This window comes from Pteropus alecto, unplaced genomic scaffold (assembly GCF_000325575.1).
Source record: "Pteropus alecto unplaced genomic scaffold, ASM32557v1 scaffold94, whole genome shotgun sequence".
NCBI lineage: Eukaryota > Metazoa > Chordata > Mammalia > Chiroptera > Pteropodidae > Pteropus > Pteropus alecto.
In genome coordinates, this window is record NW_006437736.1 from 8,548,919 (window position 1) to 8,566,014 (window position 17,096).

At 31.7% G+C, this 17,096-nt stretch overlaps 1 protein-coding gene and 1 non-coding gene across 4 annotated transcripts in view; both read left to right on the forward strand.

Annotated features, from left to right (window-relative positions):
* UHRF1BP1L (UHRF1 binding protein 1 like) overlaps positions 1-17,096 on the forward strand; it is a 70,751-nt gene that overhangs the window by 21,409 nt on the left and 32,246 nt on the right. For all 3 annotated transcript variants that reach the window (XM_006914568.3, XM_015591552.2, XM_025048717.1), the window contains 9 exons: positions 4,064-4,226; positions 5,546-5,584; positions 5,927-6,018; positions 8,779-8,968; positions 9,513-9,653; positions 10,592-10,762; positions 14,002-14,182; positions 15,059-15,142; positions 16,646-16,828. In XM_006914568.3, coding sequence (XP_006914630.1) covers positions 4,064-4,226; positions 5,546-5,584; positions 5,927-6,018; positions 8,779-8,968; positions 9,513-9,653; positions 10,592-10,762; positions 14,002-14,182; positions 15,059-15,142; positions 16,646-16,828 — 1,244 coding nt within the window. The remainder of the gene's footprint in view (positions 1-4,063; positions 4,227-5,545; positions 5,585-5,926; positions 6,019-8,778; positions 8,969-9,512; positions 9,654-10,591; positions 10,763-14,001; positions 14,183-15,058; positions 15,143-16,645; positions 16,829-17,096) is intronic.
* Positions 1,686-1,817, forward strand: LOC112481971. Its single transcript, XR_003047146.1, has one exon. It is a non-coding gene; the product is annotated as a small nucleolar RNA SNORA11 (small nucleolar RNA).

A 17,096-nucleotide genomic window follows, 5' to 3' on the forward strand; every position in this document is an offset into this window, starting at 1 on the left:
AAATATCACTGTCCACCCTTTCACTTTGAGTCTGTATTTGTCTTTGGAGCTGAGATGTGTCTCCTGGAGGCAGCTTTGGTTAGGTTTTGTTTTTTCATCCAATCTGCAACTCTGGTGAGTTCAGTCCATTTACATTTAGGGTGATTATTGAAATATGAGGTCTTATTATAGCCATTTTATCTTTTGCTTTCTGGTAGCTCAGTGTTTCCATTGCTTCCTTGTCCTTGTGTTTCTGTTTTCTTTATTTTGGTTGGCTTTTGTGGGTTTTGCCTCTGGTTCTTCTTGTTTTATGTTATATACAATGGTGTGTGGTTACCATTACGAATATGAAAAGGATAGTTTTATATATACAGTTGTCTATTTTCTTCTGCATGTGCCTTATCTCCATTCCCCTTTGCAAATTTGGATCTTTGAATCCTCCCCTTTTCAGTTATTGTTATCTCAGTTTGTCCCTATGTATGCTGAACATTCATTACTATACTATGTTGCTATAGCAATTCTCTTGTTATTATTTAAGCTTATAATGCCCTGTTCTCAGTAAGGGTTGCATTCCTCTGCTTCTATTTCCTGGATAGTCACTTTACTCCTAATTGGTTTTTTTTTTTTTGTCATTTTGTTTTAGGTGAACTGACACCTTTCAGTATTTCCTATAGTGCAGGCCTCATAGTAGAGAATTCTCTCAATTTTCGTATGTCTGGAAAGGTCTTAATTTCTCCTTCACATGTAAAGGAAAGCTTAGCTGAATATATTATTCTAGGCTGATAGTTCCTTTCACTTAATAGTTTAAATATTTAATTCTATTTCTTTCTGGCTTGTAAGGTTTGCGCTGAGAAGTCTGAGGATAGTCTAATGGGTTTTCCTTTATGAGGTACCGTTTTCTTTTCCCTGGTTGCCCTGAGAATTCTTTGTTGTTGATTTTTGATAACTTTAATACAGTGTGTCTTGGTGAAGGCCTTTTTGGGTTGAGATAATTGGGTGTTCTGTTGACTTCTTGAATTCCAAGCGTCAGCTCATTCCTTAGATTTAGGAAATGCTCATCCATCCACTATTTGTCTGACAGTGCTTTCTAGTCCCTGTTTCTTTTCCTCGCCTTTGATAATGCCCATTATTCTTATGTTTCCTCTCCTGATGATATCAGCTAGTTCTGGTATTTCTCTTTCATTCTTTTCCATTCTTCAGTTTCTCTCTTCTTCCTTCGGATTTATTTCTACATTTCTGTTTTCGATATCACCGATCCTTTCCTCCATTTGGTTGACTCTGTTTCTCAAGCTTGTATTTCATTTTTCAACTCTTGCAGTGTGTTTTTTGTTTTTGTTTTTTTTTATCTCCAGAAGGTCTATTTGGTTCTTTTTGAGGGTTTCAATCTCCTTGCTTTGCTCATCTAGTTGTTTTTTCAGTTCCTGAAATTGTTGCTATAACTCATTTCGAAACTCCTGTCTGGGCTCCCTGCTTCTGCCCATTTCCCTCTGTCATATATTCTCAGTAGAGTTATCCTTTAAAAATGAAAGTCTCATTCTAATCAAAAACTATTTTTATCATTGTCAAATTCCCAGTACCTATTAGATTATAGGAACACTAAATCCTCACTTAATGTTGTTGATAGATTCTTGGAACTGTGGTGAAAGGACATGTAATGAAACCAATTTTACCATAGGCTAACTGATATAAACAAGAATTAAGTTCCTGGGGTGTATTCAGAGCAGGGGGCCTGAAGAAATGGCTTCTCTGTTTACAACACGTACCCAACAGGAATCTGGGGTCATTGTGACAAGGGGCACAAAACTTGTGACCTTCCTATGAACAAACACCCTACATGTTTCCCTCTGCACCTCTACATGGCTTCTGTGCAGGACCGATGAGACAGGATTCAATATTGGAAGAAAGGCTGCAGTATTTAGTGAGGGAGATTGCCACCTAGAGCCTATCCAGTGCATGCATGGGTGTGCCATGGATGGTCTTAGATATAAAGGCTTTGAACCTCTCCTTTCAAAAAGAAAAGTTAGGTTCCTCTGGATCTCATCGATGTTATAATGAAATGGTGTTATTTGAGGACCTGCTGTATAAATTGAAATTAATTGAATTAATTAATGAACAAAATGGTCAAGTCTTTGTATAATCGGTCCTCTCTTTGTCCTTCCACATTTATCTTCTCTCCTGGCCCTCTTGCTACATTCCAGATACTGATCTTTTTTTTTTTTAGTTCTGTTTTGTACCATGCTCCCTCCTGTCTCAGAACCTTTATATGTTTATTTTCACTGCTTGGAATACTCTTTCTTCCCCTACAGCCTTCTTTTTCTTTTGTAGTTAATTTCTATTGCTTATTCTTTAGATATCAGCTCAAAAGCCCTTGTTTCAAAAAAGCTCTGCATTAAAACCCGTTACTGTGTGCTTTCTCAGTTGTGCTATTTGATCTTCTGACTTACCAACTAAACTGAAAATTGCACAAAAGAAGGGATCTTGAGTGTACTGCTTGCCAATATATGTGTCTGAATCGTGAATCCTCAATAAGTACTTACTGAATGTTCTCTTCTAGCTCTAATATTCTACCTTGAGGAAGTGGCAGGTCATTCCTGTATGATTAGGAATGTTAGGCTATCAGGAAACCTCGTGGTGTTAAACTAAACATGATTGTACTTAAGTATAATACAGCTCAGCATCATTGGTCAGATGTGGGCTAAATATGAACTTTGTATTTCTCAGTTGACATTCTGTGAAGAGAGATGAATCCAGATAAAATCCGGCTCAAGAAATTCTGGTTTAGAGTCAATGGCAAAGCAGGTGTATCTTGATTGGTATTCTTGTTTATATGTGGGGCATGTAAATAACCCAGTACGTTTTGCTACTTTAATATCAGCAAAAGGTAAAAGTTTGACTAATAATTCTTGTTTTCAGTAATTAATTTTGTCAGTAGTTTCGTTTTTGGGTAGAGTTAGCAACTTTTCATTTTTTTGTTTTAAGGGTTGTTTTAAGGAATCAATAATGTATATGAAAGTACTTCAAAGTACATGTGTAATCTATTATTACTATTATCATTATTCTAACATTGGACAAATAAGTTACTCATTGTGTTTACTCATGTAAAAAATGGGGATAAAAACAGTATTAACCCTATGAGATATCACAGCAATTAGATAACATAGTAATGCATGCGTGCAAAAGCCTGGTACATAGTAAACTGTTGGAAAATGTTCACTGTTATTTTAACTATTATTATTTATTATTTACGATCTTTCTTAAGTTTAAGAACTTCCATTTTTAAGTGATTGTAGATGATCCAGTGTCCACTCTTGGCATTTTCATTATGCACTTTACACTTCAGTTATCTTAACTCCTATAGAAAAGATAAATGGTATTTGTACAGTTAAGTCAGGGTTGCAAATACTGGTATTTTTAAGAGTCTCACATAGAAAACAACAGCATTGGCTTGCTAAATAGAATTGCATAATCCCTTTCTCCAGAAACCTTTTTAGGACAAAATGTGTGTAGTATAATTTATTTCTGGAATGATCTGTTGGTTTCTAAAGCTGAGGATCACTGGATGATTCTGAAAAAAGTGCTAATATCTGCTGATCATCATTCTCGGGATGATGAATGACAGCAGCTACTGTCACTGCTGCTTCTAAAGGGTCTCTTCATTCCCTCACTTTCCCTGTGGGTTCATTAGTAGAATAGGAATATTCCCTTTTCTGATGTAGTCTGTAGTGAAGTGAACAAAATACGATCTGCACTGCCTTGCATAATGTCTGGAAAATAGTGGATATTCACTAAATATTTATAAAATAGAAAGGCACTAAGAACCAGAGCTTGATTACATATGGGAAAATGATATTCAGATGTGTGCCCCAAACACTGTAGGCTTTGTGTAAGAGAGCTGTGGATGAGAGAGATCAAAACAACAGCAGCAAAACCACACTGAAAAGCATGCATTAAAGTAGGGCTTTTCACTGTGGTTTTGGGTATCTTAGTGCTTCTATTACATTTTTAATGTTCTGTATTTTTGCAAAAATGACTCTGGGATACAGTACTGACACTAAAATAAATGTCAATATATATTTTCTTTCAGATTTACCAAAAATTTATCTCCTGACAAGATAAATCTAAGTACCCTTAAAGGAGAAGGTGAACTGAAGAATTTGGAGTTGGACGAAGAGGTGCTCCAGAATATGTTGGATTTGCCAACATGGCTTGCTATCAACAAAGTTTTTTGTAATAAAGCATCTATTAGGGTGAGATTTTGATATCTATGGAAAGCATTTTCTGTTTTTATTTTTTAATTTCATCCCTATGTCTTATAATAAATATTTTGTTTTAGATAATTCTGTAAAGAAGCATTTTAACATAATTTAAAAAGACAAATACCTTTGTCTAAATAATTGCATGAATATGTAGCTTATAAATTTAAAATCATATGCTAATATGTTATTTATAGATTTTCATTTTTGTTTAAAATTTAATATTAACATTTAAATAAGATTGTTAACAGTTTATTAATAAAATAATTGGTTAAATTTGGTACATATGCAAATATTTTTTCAAAGCACTTGTTATCATATGGGACAATTTAAATTTCTAATAAGTAAACACTTAAATGAAAACATAAGGACTGATGAGTTATCCTATTCTGTACATTATATATTTTTTGAAGTCTTATTTCTTTTTCTTATTTGTTTCTTATTTTGAGGGTTTTAAAATTCTCTTTTATTATTATCATTCCTACTTAATAAAACTTACCTCTAGTTACCTTTGATGCTTATCATGTCATATCGCTTCTTGCAAGTCTGCTCAGTAGAACTACTGAATGCTAATTTAGTTCATAAAATTGAAATGGAAGGGTTTCTGAAGGGTTTCACCTTCAATTTTTTGTTCTATCCTCCATAAACCCAAACCAAATGTCTAGAAAGACATCTTTCTAGTGCAGGTTACATTTGAATATAACTTACTTGATATCATCTACATTTTACATTAATGACCTCACTTTTGTATTTGTCTTGAATATCTACAAAATGATTGGTCAGAATTCTAGAATTTCAAAAATTGTTAAATGAACAAAACACTAACTATACTTTGCTGGGAAGCTTAAATCATGAAATAAAAATGTGGATTTTTAAAAATAGCTTGAATAAGTTTTTTTTATGGTGACATTGGTATATATATTACATTGTGTGTTCATCACCCTTTAATTTTTTTTTTTTAAATTACAATTGACATTGAAATTAATTTATGTTAGTTTCAGATGTACAGCATAGTGGTTAAACATTTTAAAATGTGTTTTAAGGACTGGAAAGAAAAGATATTTAAGAGAAACTGAAATTCTTATTTAAAAATATGACTAAGAAAGTATGACTGGTAGTCTTTTATATAAAAAAGGTACATCTAATTTTAAGAGTTTGAATGAATTGCTCAGTTTATTATTTTGCAATTTAGGAAGAAAGTCATCTGATATAATTTGGTATGTCTGTCACTATATTAAGAGAGCACCTGTGTTGGTTACTGTTTTACGTTTTTTTAAATGATTGATTTTAAAGAAAAAAAATTTTTTTTTAAGATCCCATGGACAAAACTGAAAACACATCCCATCTGTTTGGTGAGTTTTGAATTGCCTCAGAAATAAGCATTTATATATGCATATAATCTAATTGTGTTACTATTAATACATTCTGGGATTAGAAATTGCTCTTCTGTAAAATCTGATGATCTCAGCAGTATTTGGCTATTTACAGTTTTTCTCCCATACTCCTGTAATACAATTTTCCATCAGCTAGTAAATGCCTTGAGAAAAGTCTGAGCACATTGTTTTCTGTTTTTGGTACTTGCCTTTTTAGACCTTTGCTCCTAAAGAAATGAAAGAGAAAATAGTTTTAAAGAATATTTTCATAATACACACAAAATTATCTAGTCATTTACATTTTTAATGTATCTTTATTAGTCCCTGGATAAAGTAATAATGGAAATGAGTACATGTGAAGAACCACGAAACCCTAATGGCCCATCACCAATTGCAACTGCTTCAGGACAAAGGTAAGCTGTTTCTATTTATCTTTGTGACCGGCAAAGGAAATTCTTTTTTATAATCATCTCTGTTATCTGCAGTAATAGGACATAAAATAAAATCCCCTAACCTCAAACAGTTTCTCTTTCAGCCATCTCTCCCATCAAATATTTATTTTACAGTTTTAGTATATATGTTGCAAGTAGAATTGATTTTTAGCCTTTTATTCATTTTGCTTTTCTTGATTTTTTTGATCATTAAGTAATAATGATCAAACAAAGGCACAGCAGGTAGCAGAAAATGGAAGCAGTAGAGCTTAGGTATTCTATAAATCAGATGTATGTTATTTATTCTACACATCAGTGGAGCTTTTATGACTCTAAAGATTTAAGTTGATGCCTAGTAAAATTACAGACCTTTTAGACTACTCTTAACATTCATTAAATAAAGAATGCTTGCAGATTGTATTTTGATAGATAAAAATCAAATGCTAGTAAAGTAGAAGCATGGGGGCCATTTCACAAAGCCTTCTTGAAAAGTTAGACTAGTTCTTAAAAATACATCTAAAAAAAATCCTGTTTTTGCATTCAGTGAATTTAGACCTTGTACTATACATCATTTCCTCAAGGCAGGATTTCTGCACTACTTTGCATTGTGCAGCTCTTCATGTAAAATGTTCACGTAAATTTTAATGTGACTAGTGCCTCCTCAAGTTGTACAACATGGCAGCCCTGAACATTTATAGTATTCTGGGTGCTGAGTAAAACCAGTGATAAAACTCATCTTGGAGGTACACATGCATACACACACACACACACACACTCTCTCACACCCTCCTTCTCTTTCACCAAGGTTGAACCACCTTTACATTATTGCATTCTATCAGATGTACAATTTATATTTGGACTATAGGTAATAGTGACTGGGAAAAGAGCTTCTTTGTAGTTTATACATCATCCAGCAATTTGGGATTTTAAAGTTTTGATTGTGTTTTCAGGTTTGATAGAGTAGATTGGAGCAATTGGTCTTTAAATCAGCTAGAGTCAGAAAAATTAGAAAGTGGAGATGATTATAAGATTATTGAAAGAGGAAAAGATCAGGAAAATTACTATTAATGACTTACTTTAGATGTGGCAGAAATTAGGTTTTTGTCAATGTGTGCTAAGTATAGTTGATAATGTTCTAATTCATGTTTTTATAGTTCAATAAGCTTTATAATTTTGGCTTTGTAATGATATGATGATAAAGCTTATATTTTGACGAGTGGCAGTATGGTTCATCTATTTCCACATTTTCCAGACCTCCTTAATTGTAGCAATCACTCAGGGTGTTTATTAAATCTATGGAGTCTTTTAGACTTCTTCTTTTGAAATTATGATTCATTAGGTCTATATTGGTTATCGAGAATATGAGTATGTATTTTTAACATTTCTTTAGTCATGCAACTTAGGGAAACTGATCTATTTGATTTTGTTTCTAGCTAAGAGATTAAAAGAGAGGGAAATTAATATTTAATAAGCTTAGAGGAAACTTGTAAATTGAAATTTCATCTTTTTAATTTATAATGGATGATTTCTAATATGTAGACTTTAGTCATTGATTCAAGCATCACCCTTCTGTTGGTAAATCCTGCAATACAATTGTAATACTTTTTAATGTGCGTAGATTAGAACAGATGGGGTTGGGTATTCTAAAAGGTATTCCTACATAATTATTATGGAAATTTTCTTTCCAAATCCAGGAATATTTCTACCTAAGTGACCTATATTTGTCCTTAGGATCAAAGCAACTCCTCCCTAGGATGCTTCATTTCTCAATTTCCTAAACCCAAGGTAGATAGCCACCTCCTTTTGTAACAAAACTACCTCAGAGAAGCCAAGGACTATATAAATTACCAAACATATACTGTTTTAATTAAGGACCTCAGCAACCTTTTGAAATAGGTATTATTTTCATTTTACAAATGAGGAAACTGAGGCACATAGACTCAATAGTTTTAATAATATGCTACTATTAATGATACTATAAATAATAGTTATATTTTATGAAATATCATGAGTCAAGAGATGGACTATTTGGTTCATATGGACTATTTGGTTCATATGCAGTCCACATATAACCTGCAAAGTATTATCTAATTTAAAAGATAAGTCAGCTGAGGCCTAGAAAAGTTAAGTAATTTACTTATTTATTAAGGTAGTAAGTCAGCAGCAGGTATAGGGGAGGCAAGCACATGATCCATAAAGATATTGGGTTCACTTTTATGCATGTTGGCTTTAAATGTGTGACAGCAAGCCTGGTGGAGCTATCTGATGGACATTTGAATTTTACAGTCTAAAGTTCCAGTAAGAGATCTGGATAGAGACATAGTAAATGCTCAATAAATATTTGCTGACTTGAATTAGAGAATGTGAAATATGTCTGACCTCATTCCTAAATTATGAGATTATATTCCAATTAGACTGTAGTATTATTCTTCAAGAATTTAGCTCTCTTATTTATATGAGAGATGCCAGTTGTCTGGACTAATGCTTTTTGAGAGTAGGCAACTTGGGATACTATTTATAATGATTTAGAGAATATCCTCCAATTTTAAAAATCTTTTATTATTTTGAGAAGAAAAGTTTTCGAATTTATGTAACCAGGCTAGATTATTGTTTTAACAAAAATTTTATTTTTTAAGTCAAAGTGAACATTATGGTAGTTTGTGTACTTGTAGATAACTTTTATTGTTTTAATGGTTTTTTTGGCTTTAGTGCATTATATTTTGTTTTGCTTTATTTTTCTAGTGAATACAGCTTTGCTGAAAAAGTAGTTGAGGGAATTACTGTTTCTGTAAATTCCATTGTCATCCGCATTGGAGCAAAAGCCTTCAATGCATCCTTTGAGCTTTCCCAGCTACGGATCTATAGCGTGAATGCAAACTGGGAACCTGGGGATTTAAGATTTACTCGCATTCAGGATCCACAGAGAGGAGAGGTAAAGATTTTCTTCTTTCTTTGTTTAAAAAATAGTCACCGATAAATAAAAGGATATTTAAAGCAATTACTTCTTATGGTTACCTAGATTCACATACTGCTAGATTTACTCTTGCTTTTTAACTATGCTTTTCTGTTTTAATCATTATTAAATATGCATATTTTAATGTTCTTTCAACTTATAGAGTTAATAAGTCCTATTTTAACTTCACAGCTACTCAGAAGTGAATTTTAAATTTAAAAACTAAAATATGTTATTTAAATTCTTGGTTACATGATTCAAATGCTCTTTGTAGTTTATATTTAAATAAGTTATGTAGAATAAAAGTATTAACAGCTTTACAGATGAAGAATATAATTATGAAGATGTGTTACTGAATTTGTTGGAAGTATACAGTTTCAAAAAATAAAATCACAGTGACTGTATCTAGAATGTCATATGAAAATTAGTGAAGAGATAGATTTCTAATTTTTTTTTACAAATCTACATATTTCTCATTCGATTTTGAATGAGTAGGTGAAGCTAATCTCTGTGTTTTCTTTAGGTTTTGACATTTAAAGAAATAAATTGGCAGATGATTCGAATAGAGGCCGATGCTACCCAAAGTTCACATCTTGAAATTATGTGTGCTCCTGTTCGATTAATAACCAACCAATCAAAAATCAGAGTCACACTTAAAAGAAGAGTAAGTCAACAGGGTTACCTTTTTGATTCATGTGATAACTATTGTTAGGAAATTTAAAGTAATTTTTAGACAAAACATTGGCATATTAAAACAGTGCAGAATAAAAGGAAATACAGTACTTTAAGCAATATTTGAAGAAACCTAGTGTAATGATAACATTTTTCAGTCTTCTAGATTTAATACTTAGATTTTTATTTTTCATAGATGAATAGCTTTCTCAGTTGCCAGATATTTGTTGAACATTAATTGTTCTTTAATTTCACTTATTCTATTTGAATCTTGTTTAGGAGTGGGTAAACAGCAAAACCTTCATTACCAGTAACCAAAACTACTAGCTTTAGAAGGTTATTAGTAAGATATGACTGATAATTTATATGTAGATAGGGAAGATAGTTACTTAAGGATGTCAGAAGTTGGGTATCCACTGTAGATTGTGATGAAATTTAATGAGAGAGTAGTGACTTTTTTTAACCATGGCTTAATTAAAGCCTCAACAACATGTTTTGTATCACTAGACACAAAATATTATACTAAATTAAATTGAAATTTTTTTCAGAATATGACAATATTAATATTCCAAAGTATGAAATGTTAAAATAGTTTCTAGTTTTAAATTAATTTTAATGTCCCCTTTTCTACTGGAATTAGTTGAATTAACATAGGTAATTAAATGATTTATTAACTATAAATGCAAAATTAAATTATATAAGGATGTGTGCTTACCTGTTTAGGTACAGGAATTTGGCGATCTTTCTTACTGCGGTATCTTCAATATAAGGAGATATTCCTTCCATATTATAGGAACCAGTAAATATTTGGAGAATGAAGGAAGGATCCATATTTAAGTCCATTCAGAAATTTTTTAAAATTTTAATAGAAGTACATTATAAGTTTTATTTCTTGGCTTAATTTTATGAATCTTTTTTTTTTTTTGACAGTTAAAAGACTGCAATGTCATTGCAACAAAGTTAGTTCTAATATTGGATGACCTATTATGGGTTTTAACGGATTCTCAGTTGAAGGCTATGGTACAATATGCAAAATCTCTTAGTGAAGCAATAGAAAAATCAACAGAACAAAGGAAGAGTTTGGCTCCTGAACCTACACAGGTATGCTATTAATAGGAAAAAAAACCTTACTTTACATGTAAATGGTTTAAAAATCAAAATGGTTAGTTGTTTTCTTTATGTGAAATAGATTATAATACTTTAGGTCCAAGAATCTTCTTATATATCATACCATATAATTTTAAATACATTGTTATCTATATGAAAACATTAAATGTATATCTATTTAGTGCTTATTTTGTTTGGAGGTCTGTACTAGGCACTAGAGTTAATGATGACATACAAATATTTGATGTTATAAATATCTCTTTAAGGGGTTAAAAATATATAATTTAAAAATTACTAAAGTACGGACAAAAGGAAAAAACTTAGGTAATTATAGTCAAGGGAGAATTAATCGTATAGAAAACTAAAACCCTGGTGAACTGCTGAAGTAGAACACAAAGCTGTTAGAGTCGTCCGATGGCTGGTGCAAGAATGGGGGGAGCACAACGAGCTATTTAATGATCACTTTCTTAAAATCAGACGCTGTACTAGTTTTGTCTCAGGAGACAAGGGTTTTCTAAAAATCTTTCCTAGTATTAAACTTTGAGAATTTAACATGAAGATGTTTGTAGAAGAGATATTGAAAATCCCAATGTGTAGTGCAGTGGTCCCCAACTCCCAGGCTGAGGACAGGTGACAGGGCGGCTGCACAACAGGAAGTGAGTGTGGCAGTCAAGGGAGCGAAGCTTCATCTGTATTTGTAGCCGCTCCCCAGCACCAGCATCACCGTCTCAGCTCCACCTCAGGTCATCAGGCATTAGATTCTCAGGAGCACTGATCTTTGGTGCTGGAAAGGTTGGGGACCACTGGTGTAGTGTCTTTTGATAATTTTAGTAAATGTACAATTGAATTTTTATATTAAATGTCAGCTGAGCGTAAATGAATCAGGAGGCTTTGCTAGAATTAAATGACAGAAAGAAGTTTTATTCAGGAGTCTTAAATGAATTGCAACTTGAGAAATACTACCAGGCAATACCCACAGCGTTCAGAAGCAAAGAGAAAAGGAGAGAGTTTTTACAGTAAAAAGCACATACTTGAGAAGAACCAGTGCTACATTCTTAGCCTCTGGATTGGTCCAAAACAGTAATCTCCCATAATGCCAGGTGGTCTAGATAATAGAACATTCTTTCCTAAGTATGTCAGGTAGATAATAGGTATATTTTTTTCCTCAATTCTTCAGATTGTTATCTATAGAATTTATGTACACCCAGGCATTGACCACAATTGAAAAGTTTGAAAGTTTAAGTCATCAGGCTAGCTAAAGTAAAATAAAATTGTTTCCTCATATTTCAGCTCACTCAAATTTAATTAGTTTTGTTAGCTTGACTATAGTGACTCAATTCATTTTGTTTCTTCACTCTTTTCCTCACTACTCCTAATAAAAACTTAAGGGATATTGTGAAATACTTTTGTGAAGTTTGCAGGAAGTTTGGAAACAAAGTAATATATTTCAGGTATATAGCCTGTTGGTGATCTGACTTGGTACATGGGAGTGGCATACATTTAGGCTTTCCTGTGACTATCAAATTGGCATTATTTACTGCCTGCCTCCTTTGTCATAAAGTGCAAGGCTAGACTGCAGATATAAAAAATGAATATTGTCTCACCTTGTCCTCAAGGATATCAGGATTGTAATGAGGACTCAAATATAAAACAAATCATTGCAGTTCAACATAAATGCTAGAGTGCAGAATTAAGAAGAGGGACCAGGAGCTGTTGAAACAGAGAAGTTTTAATCAACTGCTTGCAGAATTTGGAAAGGTTTCCCAAAGAGTATAATAAAATTAAGTCTTAAAATGAGTAGAAGTTTATAGGTGAGGGAAAGGAGGGTATGTTAGGTGAGGAAATAGAATTTGCGAAAGTGTGGCAGTGTTGAGCATGGTATTTCCTGATAAGGTAAGGACTTTGGTGTTACTAGAGCAGTGTTTTTGAGAATGAGGTACGCATGTCTCTGGGATATGTGACAACTTTCCAGGTTTTAAGGAAACTGAGTACCACATCTTCCATTTTGATCTGTACTCTTAATGTTAGTCTACCTGAGAATGTTTGTGTTAAGGTGTCAGACTGGTTCTCTCTTTCCACAATTATTCTTATCCTGCTTTACAAGTGAAAGGCATTCTTATTTGTCCTCATTCTTACTGTGATGGATTTGTCCAGGAAGGAAGGAAAAACAAAACAAAACAAAACCTTGGCAAACAAGATAGACAATTTGAAGTAGATGGGGAAAATCATAAGAAAAAGTGATTTTTTTTTTGATGGAAATCAGTTTAACAATTAGTAAAAAAGTTTTACTTGAGCCCCAAGTAGTAATAGTTTCACAACTATAGTTCATGTTTTATTACTGTGGGCCCCAATTATTTTCGTTGAGATTTTCATTTACTGAGTATACTTTGAAATTTTTTTATAGTATGATTATAGTTCTTAAAAGATGTAAATGTGTATAAATACAAGATATATTTAATTTTTCATAAATAACTATTATTAATGAATTGTTCTTAATTAGAAAGTTTTTAATATTTTATAATGAAAAATTTGGTCTTGATTTTGTTTATTATTACCAAAGTTTCATGTACACTTCTAAGACTTATAGATCATCAAATTATGTATGCAGAATAATTTTAGGCTATTAGAGGTTCACATATGTCTTTACACTTCACTAGTATTCTATTAGTTTTTTCTTTGAGGAGAAAGGAATTCGAACTTACAGTCTATTATAAATCTCTTCTGTTATCTAGCTTCTTTAGATATACAAATTCAAAGGACATACCACACCTTATAAGAAGCACCCCAGCACTTATAGTACTAAATACCACAAGTGCTTTTACATAGAAGTGATTTATTTCTACATGCTGTGTAATAGTGTATATAGCTGACGTATACAGGGCTCACATTTGTTTTCTTTTTTAATCTATAGAACTAATAATAAATAAGATGCCTTTAGTAGTTAATATATTTTCTAAGATAAGAAGGGTTATAAATACATAAATATAACTATTCAAATATTTACCAAAACATATTAGGTTCATATTCAAATTGTATATAGTTCTCTAGTTTTTGGATTTCAGTTTTATTCCTATATAATGCAGAAAATATTTTAAGGAAACTGAGTTATTGATTCAAAAGAAAGTGTATTAGCTTATTTTTCATCGCTTTATTCCTAAAAATATTTACATTTTCTTGTGTGAGGAATTTCAAGTATTTAATGTGTAGTAATAAGGCAATTTTGAATCTTTTAGAGCTCTACAGTAGCCCCATCTGCACAGCAAGTGAAGACACCACAGACTTCAAATGCTCCTGATCTAAATGATGCAATTGTGAAACTATTTAATGACTTTGATGTTAAAGAAACCTCTCATCATTTAGTGATTTCTCATCTAGATCTACACATATGCGATGATATTCATGCTAAAGAAAAAGGTAATAAAAGCTGTTTATTTCAAACTTTTTTTCTAGAATTTACTATAAGACTGGATTGTTTATCATATATAATTTGTAATATGTACTATAACTGGTTATAATTTTATCATTCTAATGAGATACATGAAAGGTGTAATGTTAAGCACTGCATATTGGCATAAAATTTCATTTTGTTTTAATAGTACTTCAGCACAATTGTTAGCTATGAATACTAACAGTAGAATTAAGTTTAAAAATATCGAAGACTGAATAGATGACATCCTTAGAGAATAATGAATATCAAATTGGTCTTTGAATTAGCTTTTTCATAATTTTGAAATTGTCCATAAATTATTCTTTAAACCGAATTTATAATTTGCACATGTGTTTTTAGCGTGGTGTTTTAGCTACATTTTTCTGATTTCGTGTTCATGTAATCCCAACTATGTGGCTGTTTAACATTTCTTGTGTCTCCTTCCAAATCCTCCTAAAATTTGGATGGGAAGCCAAATTTCAGGAAGTTTTTTTCTTTCTTCTAGCTTTTGTTTCTCTTATTTTCCCTTACTTAGTAGACAAAGGTATCAGGGTAAGCAGGAAGCTATTTGGTCACTTTGAAAGTCCTTCTCCAAACTCCAAATCTTCTTCACCTTTCCTGCTTCACTCTTTGATCTTGTAGCCTTGTATGATGAAGGCAGGATAATTTCTACTGCTAAGTGTCCAGGATCAGTGACAACACTTATTAGATTGAATTGCATTTCCTAAAATCCTTAATATATTATCAATGATAACAGAGAGAAAGAGAGTTATTCCTGCTTGAACTGCAGGTATGGTACATTAAGTGTTTCTGGTATTTGCTTAATACTTTTTCCTCTTAAATCCATCCTTTTCTTTTCCCAGAGTCAAACAGACGTATTACTGGAGGGGCTATGCAACTGTCTTTTACACAGCTAACTATAGATTATTATCCTTATCACAAAGCAGGTACGTATAGCAATTTCTTAAAAAGACATAAATCTTGCTTTAAAATTATATAGCCGATTTATTTCATTTTGTTTTGCTGTATTATTTTGTTCTAATTTTTTAAGGAGAAAAGGGATCAAGACACTTGTTATTTTTCCCTTGTAGTATCTTACCAAGAAAATATAATTGCCATAGAAAATATTCATGCATTTTTATATTTACGTTTATGTAGCTTATCAGAAAGTGTAATTGTTAGAAATTGACAATATTTTAAATAACCAATTTAAAACTTAAAAATTCAGAAAACAGAGGACATATATTTGTGTTATTTTGGTAATTGTGACAGAAACTTATTAATCAGTGTTTGGATTTTTAAGTGATATATTTAGATATTTTTAAAAATCAAAAAAATATAAAGCAAAAGGATAACAGTGATTTTAGCTAAGTTGTAGGAATACAGAAACTTCTTTTTAAAAATCTATATTTTCTAAATTTTATCAATTAATAAGATTTAATAAGATTCTTAATAATCAAATATTGATATATTCTTTTCCCTCAAATAATAAAAACAGTATGTGCATATATGGCCAAATTAAGTAATTTGACCTTACAACCATCTCTGCATTTTGCTGGTTTGTGGCTTTTTCTTTTTAATTCACACAAATAACTATAATGAGTTTTTCACGACTTTATAAAGTAAAAAAAGTTTCTGTTCATAAATTTTCATTTCTCAGTATTTGTCATTTCTGTATCAGTACCTGACAGAATTTAAAGGTTGTGCTATTTCAGTTTTTGTTTGAAGGGCCTTGTCTTATATTCTGTTCCTCTTGATTTATAAGGTACTTATATATATACATACACACACACTTAAAGTAATTTTACTATAGAAATCATTCATACTGGGATGTAAAATTTCCAGTCATAAAGTAGATTTTATTTTCTTAACCCTTTTAAGAGTATATTACTTTCCTTAGTTCCTGCAGAGAAACCTAATAATCCTGATTTTTAAATTTTTCCTCCAAAAAACCTATATAGATATATCTTTATGACTAATGTCCATCTTGAGAATTTTTACTGGTTTCTTCAGGTTTTTAATAATCCTCATCTTATTTTTTTATGGGTAAGTTTTTGTTAGTCACTTTACAACAAATCTTTGATGAGAATAGTTTCTTTTATGATATTTTCTGGGATTGTGTCTAATTGAGATATGCCAAGTGGTTGAGCATTCAGCGAAGGTTTTGACTAGAAGTGCTGCTTCTAACTGAAACTTTGAATGATATTCTGCCAAGGGTAGGTTCTAGATAGAAACTCTCCCAGATTATTTGCTTTTGACATTCTTTCCTTTGTTTTAAATGTTTGCTCATATATTCTAGGGAAATTAAAATCAGTAATAAGTAAGGCTGTATGTTTATTGGAAGGTTAAAGAATCCTTTGAGAATATGAATCTCATTAGAAGCATTGCTATCATAGAATAAATGAAAATTGTGACGTTTTCAGTGAAATTTCTTGTTATTCATTTTATAGGAGATAGTTGTAATCATTGGATGTATTTTAGTGATGCAACCAAGACAAAAAATGGATGGGCCAATGAGTTGTTACATGAATTTGAATGCAACGTTGAAATGCTTAAACAGGCTGTAAAGGATCATAATGTAGGTTCACCTCCTAAATCCCCAACTCATGCTTCTCCTCAGCACACACAAACAGGTATTTTACCTATAACAATATTATGGCATTCCCCTAATATTTTGTGTATGTGTGCGTGTGTGTGTGTGATCGTAATACATTTTCTGTAAATAACTGTTATGTTTAATTAATGTATAAAAATCCTGTACCTCATTCAGACCATAGACTTATGGAATAAAGCACTTTTTAAGTTAATATAACCAATAAGAGTAATACTCAGGTAGAATATTTCAGACTTTTAAATGGCTAGTAAACCTTTTTTTTTTTTTTTTTTAAATAAATCCAGCCA